This window comes from Oncorhynchus clarkii, chromosome 27 (assembly GCF_045791955.1).
Source record: "Oncorhynchus clarkii lewisi isolate Uvic-CL-2024 chromosome 27, UVic_Ocla_1.0, whole genome shotgun sequence".
In the NCBI taxonomy this organism is placed as follows: domain Eukaryota; kingdom Metazoa; phylum Chordata; class Actinopteri; order Salmoniformes; family Salmonidae; genus Oncorhynchus; species Oncorhynchus clarkii.
In genome coordinates this window covers 49,660,476-49,673,124 of record NC_092173.1, presented here as the reverse complement: position 1 = coordinate 49,673,124, position 12,649 = coordinate 49,660,476, and the positions used below count along the sequence as shown (strand labels likewise).

At 40.7% G+C, this 12,649-nt stretch overlaps 1 protein-coding gene across 2 annotated transcripts in view; it reads left to right on the top strand.

The window, feature by feature from the left end:
• LOC139385663 (rho GTPase-activating protein 42) overlaps nt 1–12,649 on the top strand; it is a 225,947-nt gene that overhangs the window by 160,146 nt on the left and 53,152 nt on the right. For both annotated transcript variants that reach the window (XM_071130909.1, XM_071130910.1), the window contains 2 exons: nt 1,812–1,874; nt 2,977–3,051. In XM_071130909.1, coding sequence (XP_070987010.1) covers nt 1,812–1,874; nt 2,977–3,051 — 138 coding nt within the window. The remainder of the gene's footprint in view (nt 1–1,811; nt 1,875–2,976; nt 3,052–12,649) is intronic.

Below are 12,649 nucleotides of genomic sequence, written 5' to 3'. Positions count from 1 at the left end.
ATGTACAATATACTACACAACACATGTCAAATATACTACACAACACGTGAAATATACTACACAACACATGTACAATATACTACACAACACATGTCAAATATACTACACAACACATGTACAATATGCTACACAACACATGTACAATATACTACACAACACGTGAAATATACTACACAACACATGTACAATATACTACACAACACATGTCAAATATACTACACAACACATGTACAATATACTACACAACACATGTACAACATACTACACAACATATGTGCAATATACTACACAACACATGTACAATATACTGCACAACACATGTCAAATATACTACACAAGACATGTACAATATACTACACAACACATGTACAAATATATTACACAACACATGTAGAATATACTACACAACACAGGTACAATATAATACAAAACACATGTCAAACACATGCCAAATGTACTACACAACACATATCAAATATACTACACAACACATGTACAATATAATACACAACACATGTACAATATACTACACAACACATGTCAAATATACTACACAACACGTGAAATATACTACACAACACATGTACAATATAATACACAACACATGTACAATATACTACACAACACATGTCAAATATACTACACAACACGTGAAATATACTACACAACACATGTACAATATACTACACAACACATGTCAAATATACTACACAACACATGTACAATATACTACACAACACATATCAAATATACTACACAACACATATCAAATATACTACACAACACATGTACAATATAATACACAACACATGTACAATATACTACACAACACATATCAAATATACTACACAACACATGTACAATATAATACACAACACATGTACAATATACTACACAACACATATCAAATATACTACACAACACATGTACAATATAATACACAACACATGTACAATATACTACACAACACATGTCAAATATACTACACAACACGTGAAATATACTACACAACACATGTACAATATACTACACAACACATGTCAAATATACTACACAACACATGTACAATATGCTACACAACACATGTACAATATACTACACAACACGTGAAATATACTACACAACACATGTACAATATACTACACAACACATGTCAAATATACTACACAACACATGTACAATATGCTACACAACACATGTACAATATACTACACAACACGTGAAATATAATACACAACACATGTACAATATACTACACAACACGTGAAATATACTACACAACACATGTACAATATACTACACAACACATGTACAATATGCTACACAACACATGTACAATATACTACACAACACGTGAAATATACTACACAACACATGTACAATATACTACACAAGACATGTCAAATATACTACACAACACATGTACAATATACTACACAACACATGTACAATATACTACACAACACATGTACAATGTAGAATATTTCTGACTCTCCTAGATGTACAAAGAGTGAATAATATGTGTAATAACAGATGCATTATCTAATTCTAACCCTTGTTGTTGTTGTTGTTGTCTGTAGCCATCCATTTCTACTTATTAACTCAGAGTCATTTGAATAGTGTGGATCATCATTAGTACACACTGTCTGTGTGAGAGAACAGCTGCAATCACACCACTCTGAGTATTTCTCCACAATCGCCCCCTATTCCCTCTGTGTAGTGCACTACTTTTCAACAGAGCCCCGTGGGAACCTTGTGTTCTGTGTATTGAACCCAGTCAACCCTGCTCCTTTGTGTTCCCTGTGTTACAGCGTACCTAAACGAGGCAGGGTTTAATTTTGTGAGGAAATGTATTGACTTGGTGGAGGTACGAGGTGAGTCATCACAGCAGCCATTTTTTTATCCCTTCTCCTGGGCTTCAGCTGTCAAAATAGAGTGCTGAACTCAGTCTCACTCTAATCCTACATGACCAAACACGTAACCAACACCACTCTTCATTAATGTGTGTGTGTGTGTGTGTGTGTGTGTGTGTGTGTGTGTGTGTGTGTGTGTGTGTGTGTGTGTGTGTGTGTGTGTGTGTGTGTGTGTGTGTGTGTGTGTGTGTGTGTTTCAGTGGTGTAAAGTACTTAAGTAAAAAATACTTTAAAGTACTACTTAAGTAGTTTTTTGGGGGATATATGTACTTCACTTTACTATTTATATTTTTTGCCAACTTTTACTTTTACTTCACCATATTCCCTAAAGAAAATTATGTTATTTTTACTCCATACATTTAGCCTGACACCCAAAAGTACTCGTTACATTTTGCCGTTTTCCCTAATGCCTCTGATCTGGCAGACTCCCTAAACATAAAATGCTTAATTTGTAAATTATGTCTGAATGTTGGAGTGTGCCCCTGGCTATTCCTCCATAATATTTTTTTTTTTAAACAAGTCAATTGTGCCGTCTGGTTTGCGAAATATAAAGAATTTGAAATTATTTATACTTTTACTTTTGTTACTTAAGTATTATTTAGGAACTGCATTTACTTGTGATACTTAAGTATATTTAAAACCAAATACTTTTAGACTTTTACTGGGTGACTTTCCCTTTTACTGAAGTCATTTTCTATGACGGTATCTTTACATTTACTGGAGTCATTGTCTATGAAGGTATCTTTACATTTACTGGAGTCTGTTTCTATGACGGTATCTTTACATTTACTGGAGTCATTGTCTATGAAGGTATCTTTACATTTACTGGAGTCATTGTCTATGAAGGTATCTTTACATTTACTGGAGTCTGTTTCTATGAAGGTATCTTTACATTTACTGGAGTCTGTTTCTATGAAGGTATCTTTACATTTACTGGAGTCTGTTTCTATGAAGGTATCTTTACATTTACTGGAGTCATTGTCTATGAAGGTCTCTTTACATTTACTGAAGTATGACAACTGAGGACTCTTCCCACCACTGGTGTGTCTGTGTGATCTCATAGGGATCAACACGTTGGGCCTCTACAGAATAGGAGGGGTCAACTCTAAGGTCCAGAAGTTGATGACCACTGTGTTTGGTAAGTAGCCTCTGCTCTCTCTCTCCCTTTCCCTCTCTCTCCGTCTCTCTCTTTCTCTCTCTTCCTCCCTCTCTCTCTCCGTCTCTCTCTTTCTCTCTCTTCCTCCCTCTCTCTCTATTGGCACGGGAAACGTGTTTACGTTGCCAAAGCAAGTGAAATAGATAATAAACAAAAGAGAAATGAACAATACAAATGAACAGTAAACATTACACTCACAGAAGTCTCACAAGAATAATAACATTTCAAATGTCATATTATGTCTATATACAGTGTTGTAATGATGTGCAAATAGTTAAAGTACAACAGGGAAAATAAATAAGCATAAATATAGGTTGTATATATAGTCTATTGAGTGTGTATATACTATGTGTATATATAGTCTAGTGAGTGTGTATATAGTGTGTATATATAGTCTAGTGAGTGTGTATATAGTCTAGTGAGTGTGTATATAGTGTGTATATATAGTCTAGTCAGTGTGTATATAGTGTGTATATATAGTCTAGTGAGTATGTATATATAGTCTAGTGAGTGTGTATATAGTGTGTATATATAGTCTAGTCAGTGTGTATATAGTGTGTATATATAGTCTAGTGAGTGTGTATATATAGTCTAGTGAGTGTGTATATAGTCTAGTGAGTGTGTATATAGTGTGTATATATAGTCTAGTCAGTGTATATATAGTGTATATATAGTCTAGTGAGTGTGTATATAGTGTGTATATATAGTCTAGTGAGTGTGTATATATAGTCTAGTGAGTGTGTATATAGTCTAGTGAGTGTGTATATAGTGTGTATATATGGTCTAGTCAGTGTGTATATAGTGTGTATATATAGTCTAGTGAGTGTGTATATAGTGTGTATATATAGTCTAGTGAGTGTGTATATAGTGTGTATATATAGTCTAGTGAGTGTGTATATAGTGTGTATATATAGTCTAGTGAGTGTGTATATATAGTCTAGTCAGTGTGTATATAGTGTGTATATATAGTCTAGTCAGTGTGTATATAGTGTGTATATATAGTGTGCATATATAGTCTAGTGAGTGTGTATATAGTGTGTATATATAGTCTAGTGAGTGTGTACATATAGTCTAGTGAGTGTGTATATAGTGTGTATATATAGTCTAGTCAGTGTGAATATAGTGTGTATATAGTGTGTATATATAGTCTAGTGAGTGTGTATATAGTGTGTATATATAGTCTAGTCAGTGTGTATATAGTGTGTATATATAGTCTAGTGGGTGTGTATATAGTGTATATATATAGTCTAGTGGGTGTGTATATAGTCTAGTGAGTGTGTATATAGTCTAGTGAGTGTATATATAGTGTGTATATATAGTCTAGTCAGTGTGTATATAGTGTGTATATATAGTCTAGTGGGTGTGTATATAGTGTGTATATATAGTCTAGTGGGTGTGTATATAGTCTAATGAGTGTGTGTATATAGTCTAGTGAGTGTGTATAGTGTGTATATATAGTCTAGTGAGTGTGTGTATAGTGTGTATATATAGTCTAGTGAGTGTGTATAGTGTGTATATATAGTCTAGTGAGTGTGTATATAGTGTGTATATAGTGTGTATATTTAGTCTAGTGAGTGTGTATATAGTGTGTATATATAGTCTAGTGAGTGTGTATATATAGTCTAGTGAGTGTGTATATAGTGTGTATATATAGTCTAGTGGGTGTGTATATAGTGTGTATATATAGTCTAGTGAGTGTGTATATATAGTCTAGTCAGTGTGTATATAGTGTGTATATATAGTCTAGTGAGTGTGTATATAGTGTGTATATATAGTCTAGTCAGTGTGTATATCGTGTGTATATATAGTCTAGTCAGTGTGTATATAGTGTGTATATATAGTCTAGTGAGTGTGTATATAGTGTGTATATATAGTCTAGTGAGTGTGTATATAGTGTGTATATATAGTCTAGTGAGTGTGTATATAGTGTGTATATATAGTCTAGTGAGTGTGTATATAGTGTGTATATATAGTCTAGTGAGTGTGTATATAGTGTGTATATATAGTCTAGTGAGTGTGTATTTATAGTCTAGTGAGTGTGTATATAGTGTGTATATATAGTCTAGTGAGTGTGTATATATAGTCTAGTGAGTGTGTATATCGTGTGTATATATAGTCTAGTGAGTGTGTATCCAAGATGGCGTAGCAGTAGGACGTGTTGTCGTGTCGTGTCCCTTGTATATATCGTTTGTTTTCGTTTTTTTTCTTCGCGTATCTTTAAAACATTTTGCTGAACCTCAACTTCTTCTAAATACTCTCCTGCAACCCGCCTCACCCAACGTAGCTATTTTTCCTAAAGTATTTATATTTACTTCGGACCTGGAACCCCTCAACTGAAGCTAGCCAACTAACTACCAGCTTCAGCAAAACATTGCTAGCGGTCTTCAGCTAACCGGTCATCAGCTAACCTTTAGCTCGGAAAGCTCTCGCCAGTTCGAACAACGCGACTCTAACCAGAGCATAACGGACTTATTTATTTTTTTATTTTTATTTCTCATCCCCGGATTCCCATCGCAAACGGAACATTTTGAGCTCCTGGGCTACAATATCCGGACCCACGACCGGTCCATCGATGTCACCGCATGAAGAGGAATAAACAGACTCCCCCCATCGCGACGGGGGGGAGTCTAGGCTAAGCCCAAAGGCTAACTCTCTAGCCCTTGCTATCTCCTTGCTTGCAAATTCGGCCTGCTAACTGCTAGCTTGTTTAGCCCGGTCCGCTAACTGCTACCGTGTTTAGCACCGTCTACTAACTGTTAGCTTGCTAGCACAGGCCTGCTAACCGTCTGAATCGCCGCGTCCCAAACACTCACTGAACCCATATTTACTTTCTATCCCTTTTCGATTTTTAATTTGTTTATACCTTCCGGTAACCTGCCTCACCCAATGTGATACGGAACCGCTATTATCTTTACATTTTTAGAACACACTCAATAACCTCCAGAAGCTAACCAGCTAACTGGCTACAAGCTATTTAGTCGTTGTTAGTTTTCTAACCTGGATAACACTCGCCAGTCCAGCTTCCCTGCCCCATCCACCGCTGCCCCCTGGACACTGATCACTTGGCTACATAGCTGATGCATGCTGGACTGTCCATTAATCACGGTAATCCATTCTGCTTGTTTATGTTTTATCTGTCGGCCCCAGCCGCACTTAGGCTCTGTGTGTAGCTGCCTCGCTGTATGTCTCTCTCAAATGTCAATATGCCTTGTATACTGTTGTGCAGGTTAGTTATCATTGTTTTAGTTTACAATGGAGCCCCTAGTTCCACTCTTTATACCCCTGATACCTCCTTTGTCCCACCCCCCACACATGCGGTGACCTCACCCATTACAACCAGCATGTCCAGAGATACAACCTCTCTCATCATCACCCAGTGCCTGGGCTTACCTCCGCTGTACCCGCACCCCACCATACCCCTGTTTGCGCATTATGCCCTGAATATATTCTACCATGCCCAGAAACCTGCTCCTCTTATTCTCTGTCCCCAACGCCCTAGGCAACCAGTTTTGATAGCCTTCAGCCGCATCCTCATACTACTCCTTCTCTGTTCCGCGGGTGATGTGGAGGTAAACCCAGGCCCTGCATGTCCCCAGGCACCCTCATTTGTTGACTTCTGTGATCGAAAAAGCCTTGGTTTCATGCATGTCAACATCAGAAGCCTTCTCCCTAAGTTTGTCTTACTCACTGCTCTAGCACACTCTGCTAACCCTGATGTCCTTGCCGTGTCTGAATCCTGGCTCAGGAAGGCCACCAAAAATTCTGAGATTTCCATACCCAACTATAACATCTTCCGTCAAGATAGAACTGCCAAAGGGGGAGGAGTTGCAGTCTACTGCAGAGATAGCCTGCAAAGTAATGTCATACTTTCCAGGTCCATACCCAAACAGTTCGAACTACTAATTTTGAAAATTACTCTCTCCAGAAATAAGTCTCTCACTGTTGCCGCCTGCTACCGACCCCCCTCAGCTCCCAGCTGTGCCCTGGACACCATTTGTGAATTGATCGCCCCCCATCTAGCTTCAGAGTTTGTTCTGTTAGGTGACCTAAACTGGGATATGCTTAACACCCCGGCAGTCCTACAATCTAAGCTAGATGCCCTCAATCTCACTCAAATCATCAAGGAACCCACCAGGTACAACCCTAACTCTGTAAACAAGGGCACCCTCATAGACGTCATCCTGACCAACTGGCCCTCCAAATACACCTCCGCTGTCTTCAACCAGGATCTCAGCGATCACTGCCTCATTGCCTGTATCCGCTACGGAGCCGCAGTCAAACGACCACCCCTCATCACTGTCAAACGCTCCCTAAAACACTTCTGTGAGCAGGCCTTTCTAATCGACCTGGCCCGGGTATCCTGGAAGGACATTGACCTCATCCCGTCAGTTGAGGATGCCTGGTCTTTCTTTAAAAGTAACTTCCTCACCATTTTAGATAAGCATGCTCCGTTCAAAAAATGCAGAACTAAGAACAGATATAGCCCCTGGTTCACTCCAGACCTGACTGCCCTCGACCAGCACAAAAACATCCTGTGGCGGACTGCACTAACATCGAATAGTCCCCGCGATATGCAACTGTTCAGGGAAGTCAGGAACCAATACACACAGTCAGTCAGGAAAGCTAAAGCCAACTTCTTCAGGCAGAAGTTTGCATCCTGTAGCTCCAACTCCAAAAAGTTCTGGGACACTGTGAAGTCCATGGAGAACAAGAGCACCTCCTCCCAGCTGCCCACTGCACTGAGGCTAGGTAACACGGTCACCACCGATAAATCCATGATTATCGAAAACTTCAACAAGCATTTCTCAACGGCTGGCCATGCCTTCCGCCTGGCTACTCCAACCTCGGCCAACAGCTCCCCCCCCCCGCAGCTACTCGCCCAAGCCTCTCCAGGTTCTCCTTTACCCAAATCCAGATAGCAGATGTTCTGAAAGAGCTGCAAAACCTGGACCCGTACAAATCAGCTGGGCTTGACAATCTGGACCCTCTATTCCTGAAACTATCCGCCGCCATTGTCGCAACCCCTATTACCAGCCTGTTCAACCTCTCTTTCATATCGTCTGAGATCCCCAAGGATTGGAAAGCTGCCGCAGTCATCCCCCTCTTCAAAGGGGGCGACACCCTGGACCCAAACTGTTACAGACCTATATCCATCCTGCCTATCTAAGGTCTTCGAAAGCCAAGTCAACAAACAGGTCACTGACCATCTCGAATCCCACCGTACCTTCTCCGCTGTGCAATCTGGTTTCCGAGCCGGTCACGGGTGTACCTCAGCCACGCTCAAGGTACTAAATGATATCATAACCGCCATCGATAAAAGACAGTACTGTGCAGCCGTCTTCATAGACCTTGCCAAGGCTTTCGACTCTGTCAATCACCGTATTCTTATCGGCAGACTCAGTAGCCTCGGTTTTTCGGATGACTGCCTTGCCTGGTTCACCAATTACTTTGCAGACAGAGTTCAGTGTGTCAAATCGGAGGGCATGCTGTCCGGTCCTCTGGCAGTCTCTATGGAGGTGCCACAGGGTTCAATTCTCGGGCCGACTCTTTTCTCTGTAAATATCAATGATGTTTCTCATGCTGCGGGCGATTCCCTGATCCACCTCTACGCAGACGACACCATTCTATATACTTCCGGCCCGTCCTTGGACACTGTGCTATCTAACCTCCAAACAAGCTTCAATTCCATACAGCACTCCTTCCGTGGCCTCCAACTGCTCTTAAACGCTAGTAAAACCAAATGCATGCTTTTCAACCGTTCGCTGCCTGCACCCGCACGCCTGACCAGCATCACCACCCTGGATGGTTCCGACCTTGAATATGTGGACATCTATAAGTACCTAGGTGTCTGGCTAGACTCTAAACTCTCCTTCCAGACCCATATCAAACATCTCCAATCGAAAATCAAATCAAGAGTCGGCTTTCTATTCCGCAACAAAGCCTCCTTCACTCACGCCGCCAAACTTACCCTAGTAAAACTGACTATCCTACCGATCCTCGACTTCGGCGATGTCATCTACAAAATTGCTTCCAACACTCTACTCAGCAAACTGGATGCAGTTTATCACAGTGCCATCCGTTTTGTCACTAAAGCACCTTATACCACCCACCACTGCGACTTGTATGCTCTAGTCGGCTGGCCCTCGCTACATATTCGTCGCCAGACCCACTGGCTCCAGGTCATCTACAAGTCCATGCTAGGTAAAGCTCCGCCTTATCTCAGTTCACTGGTTACGATGGCAACACCCATCCGTAGCACGCGCTCCAGCAGGTGTATCTCACTGATCATCCCTAAAACCAACACCTCATTTGGCCGCCTTTCGTTCCAGTTCTCTGCTGCCTGTGACTGGAACGAATTGCAAAAATCGCTGAAGTTGGAGACTTTTATCTCCCTCACCAACTTCAAACATCTGCTATCTGAGCAGCTAACCGATCGCTGCAGCTGTACATAGTCTATTGGTAAATAGCCCACCCATTTTCACCTACCTCATCCCCATACTGTTTTTATTTATTTATTTTTCTGCTCTTTTGCACACCAATATCTCTACCTGTACATAACCATCTGATCATTTATCACTCCAGTGTTAATCTGCATAATTGTAATTATTTGCCTACCTTCTCATGCCTTTTGCACACAATGTATATATAGACTCCCCTTTTTTCTACTGTGTTATTGACTTGTTAATTGTTTACTCCATGTGTAACTGTGTTGTCTGTTCACACTGCTATGCCTTATCTTGGCCAGGTCGCAGTTGCAAATGAGAACTTGTTCTCAACTAGCCTACCTGGTTAAATAAAGGTGTTCTCAACTAGCCTACCTGGTTAAATAAAGGTGAAATAAAAAAATAAAAAAAAATATATATAGTGTGTATATATAGTCTAGTGAGTGTGTATATAGTGTGTATATATAGTCTAGTGAGTGTGTATATAGTGTGTATATATAGTCTAGTGAGTGTGTATATAGTGTGTATATATAGTCTAGTGAGTGTGTATATAGTGTGTATATATAGTCTAGTCAGTGTGTATATAGTGTGTATATATAGTCTAGTGAGTGTGTATATAGTGTGTATATATAGTCTAGTCAGTGTGTATATAGTGTGTATATATAGTCTAGTGAGTGTGTATATAGTGTGTATATATAGTCTAGTGAGTGTGTATATAGTGTGTATATATAGTCTAGTGAGTGTTGATATAGTGTGTATATATAGTCTAGTGAGTGTGTATATAGTGTGTATATATAGTCTAGTGAGTGTGTATATATAGTCTAGTGAGTGTGTATATAGTGTGTATATATAGTCTAGTGAGTGGGTATATCGTGTGTATATATAGTCTAGTGAGTGTGTATATATAGTCTAGTCAGTGTGTATATAGTGTGTATATATAGTCTAGTCAGTGTGTATATAGTGTGTATATATAGTCTAGTCAGTGTGTATATAGTGTGCATATATAGTCTAGTGAGTGTGTATATATAGTCTAGTGAGTGTGTATATAGTGTGTATATATAGTCTAGGGAGTGTGTATATAGTGTGTATATATAGTCTAGTGAAAGTGTATATAGTGTGTATATATAGTCTAGTGGGTGTGTATATATAGTCTCGTGAGTGTGTATATAGTGTGTATATATAGTCTAGTGAGTGTGTATATCGTGTGTATATAGTGTGTATATATAGTCTAGTGAGTGTGTATATAGTGTGTATATATAGTCTAGTGAGTGTGTATATATAGTCTAGTCAGTGTGTATATAGTGTGTATATATAGTCTAGTGAGTGTGTATATAGTGGGTATATATAGTCTAGTGAGTGTGTATATAGTGTGTATATATAGTCTAGTGAGTGTGTATATAGTATGTATATATAGTCTAGTGAGTGTGTATATAGTATGTATATATAGTCTAGTGAGTGTGTATATAGTGTGTATATATAGTCTAGTGAGTGTGTATATAGTGTGTATATATAGTCTAGTGAGTGTGCATATAGTGTGTATATATAGTCTAGTCAGTGTGTATATAGTGTATATATATAGTCTAGTGAGTGTGTATATAGTGTGTATATATAGTCTAGTGAGTGTGTATATAGTGTGTATATATAGTCTAGTGGGTGTGCATATAGTGTGTATATATAGTCTAGTCAGTGTGTATGTAGTGGGTATATATAGTCTATATATAGTCTAATGTTGACTGGTTAATTTGATTTTACTCCACGAAGAGCGAGACGACACTGTCACCCGGGAACAATAAGGGCTTTTCATCGAAGTGAAAATAGAAGCCGTTTTGGTCATTTGGTAGTTCTGGTTCACTGGACGTCCAACGGCTTGGTTTCCATTGGTGATACGTTATCGGATGCAAGCCCCACCACATACAACCAGTGTTGTCCCCACCACATACAACCAGTGTCGGCCCCACTACATACAACCAGTGTTGTCCCCACCACATACAACCAGTGTTAGCCCCACCACATACAACCAGTGTTGGCCCCGCTACATACAACCAGTGTTAGCCCCGCTACATACAACCAGTGTTAGCCCCGCTACATACAACCAGTGTTAGCCCCGCTACATACAACCAGTGTTGTCCCCGTCACATACAACCAGTGTTAGCCCCGCTACATACAACCAGTGTTGGCCCCACCACATACTACCAGTGTTGGCCCCGCTACATACAACCAGTGTTGGCCCCGTCACATACAACCAGTGTTAGCCCCGCTACATACAACCAGTGTTGGCCCCGTCACATACAACCAGTGTTGGCCCCGCTACATACAACCAGTGTTGGCCCCGCTACATACAACCAGTGTTAGCCCCGCTACATACAACCAGTGTTAGCCCCGCCACATACAACCAGTGTTGGCCCCGCTACATACAACCAGTGTTGGCCCCACTACATACAACCAGTGTTGGCCCCGCTACATACAACCAGTGTTGGCCCCGCCACATACAACCAGTGTTAGCCCCGCTACATACAACCAGTGTTGGCCCCGCTACATACAACCAGTGTTGGCCCCGCCACATACAACCAGTGTTGGCCCCGCTACATACAACCAGTGTTGGCCCCGCTACATACAACCAGTGTTAGCCCCGCTACATACAACCAGTGTTAGCCCCGCTACATACAACCAGTGTTAGCCCCGCTACATACAACCAGTGTTGGCCCTGCTACATACAACCAGTGTTGGCCCCGCTACATACAACCAGTGTTGGCCCCGTCACATACAACCAGTGTTAGCCCCACTACATACAACCAGTGTTGGCCCCGCTACATACAACCAGTGTTGGCCCCGCCACATACAACCAGTGTTAGCCCCGCTACATACAACCAGTGTTGGCCCCGTCACATACAACCAGTGTTGGCCCCGCCACATACAACCAGTGTTAGCCCCGCTACATACAACCAGTGTTGGCCCCGCTACATACAACCAGTGTTGGCCCCGCCACATACAACCAGTGTTGGCCCCGCCACATACGACATGTGGCTGAGACGCTAGTAATAGGATTCCACCTTCCTCCTATTTTGTCCTTTTGCGTGTTTGATGTGTCAGCAGAGGTCGTAGCGGTGTCTCTCTCTCTCTCTCTCCTTCTTTCTCTC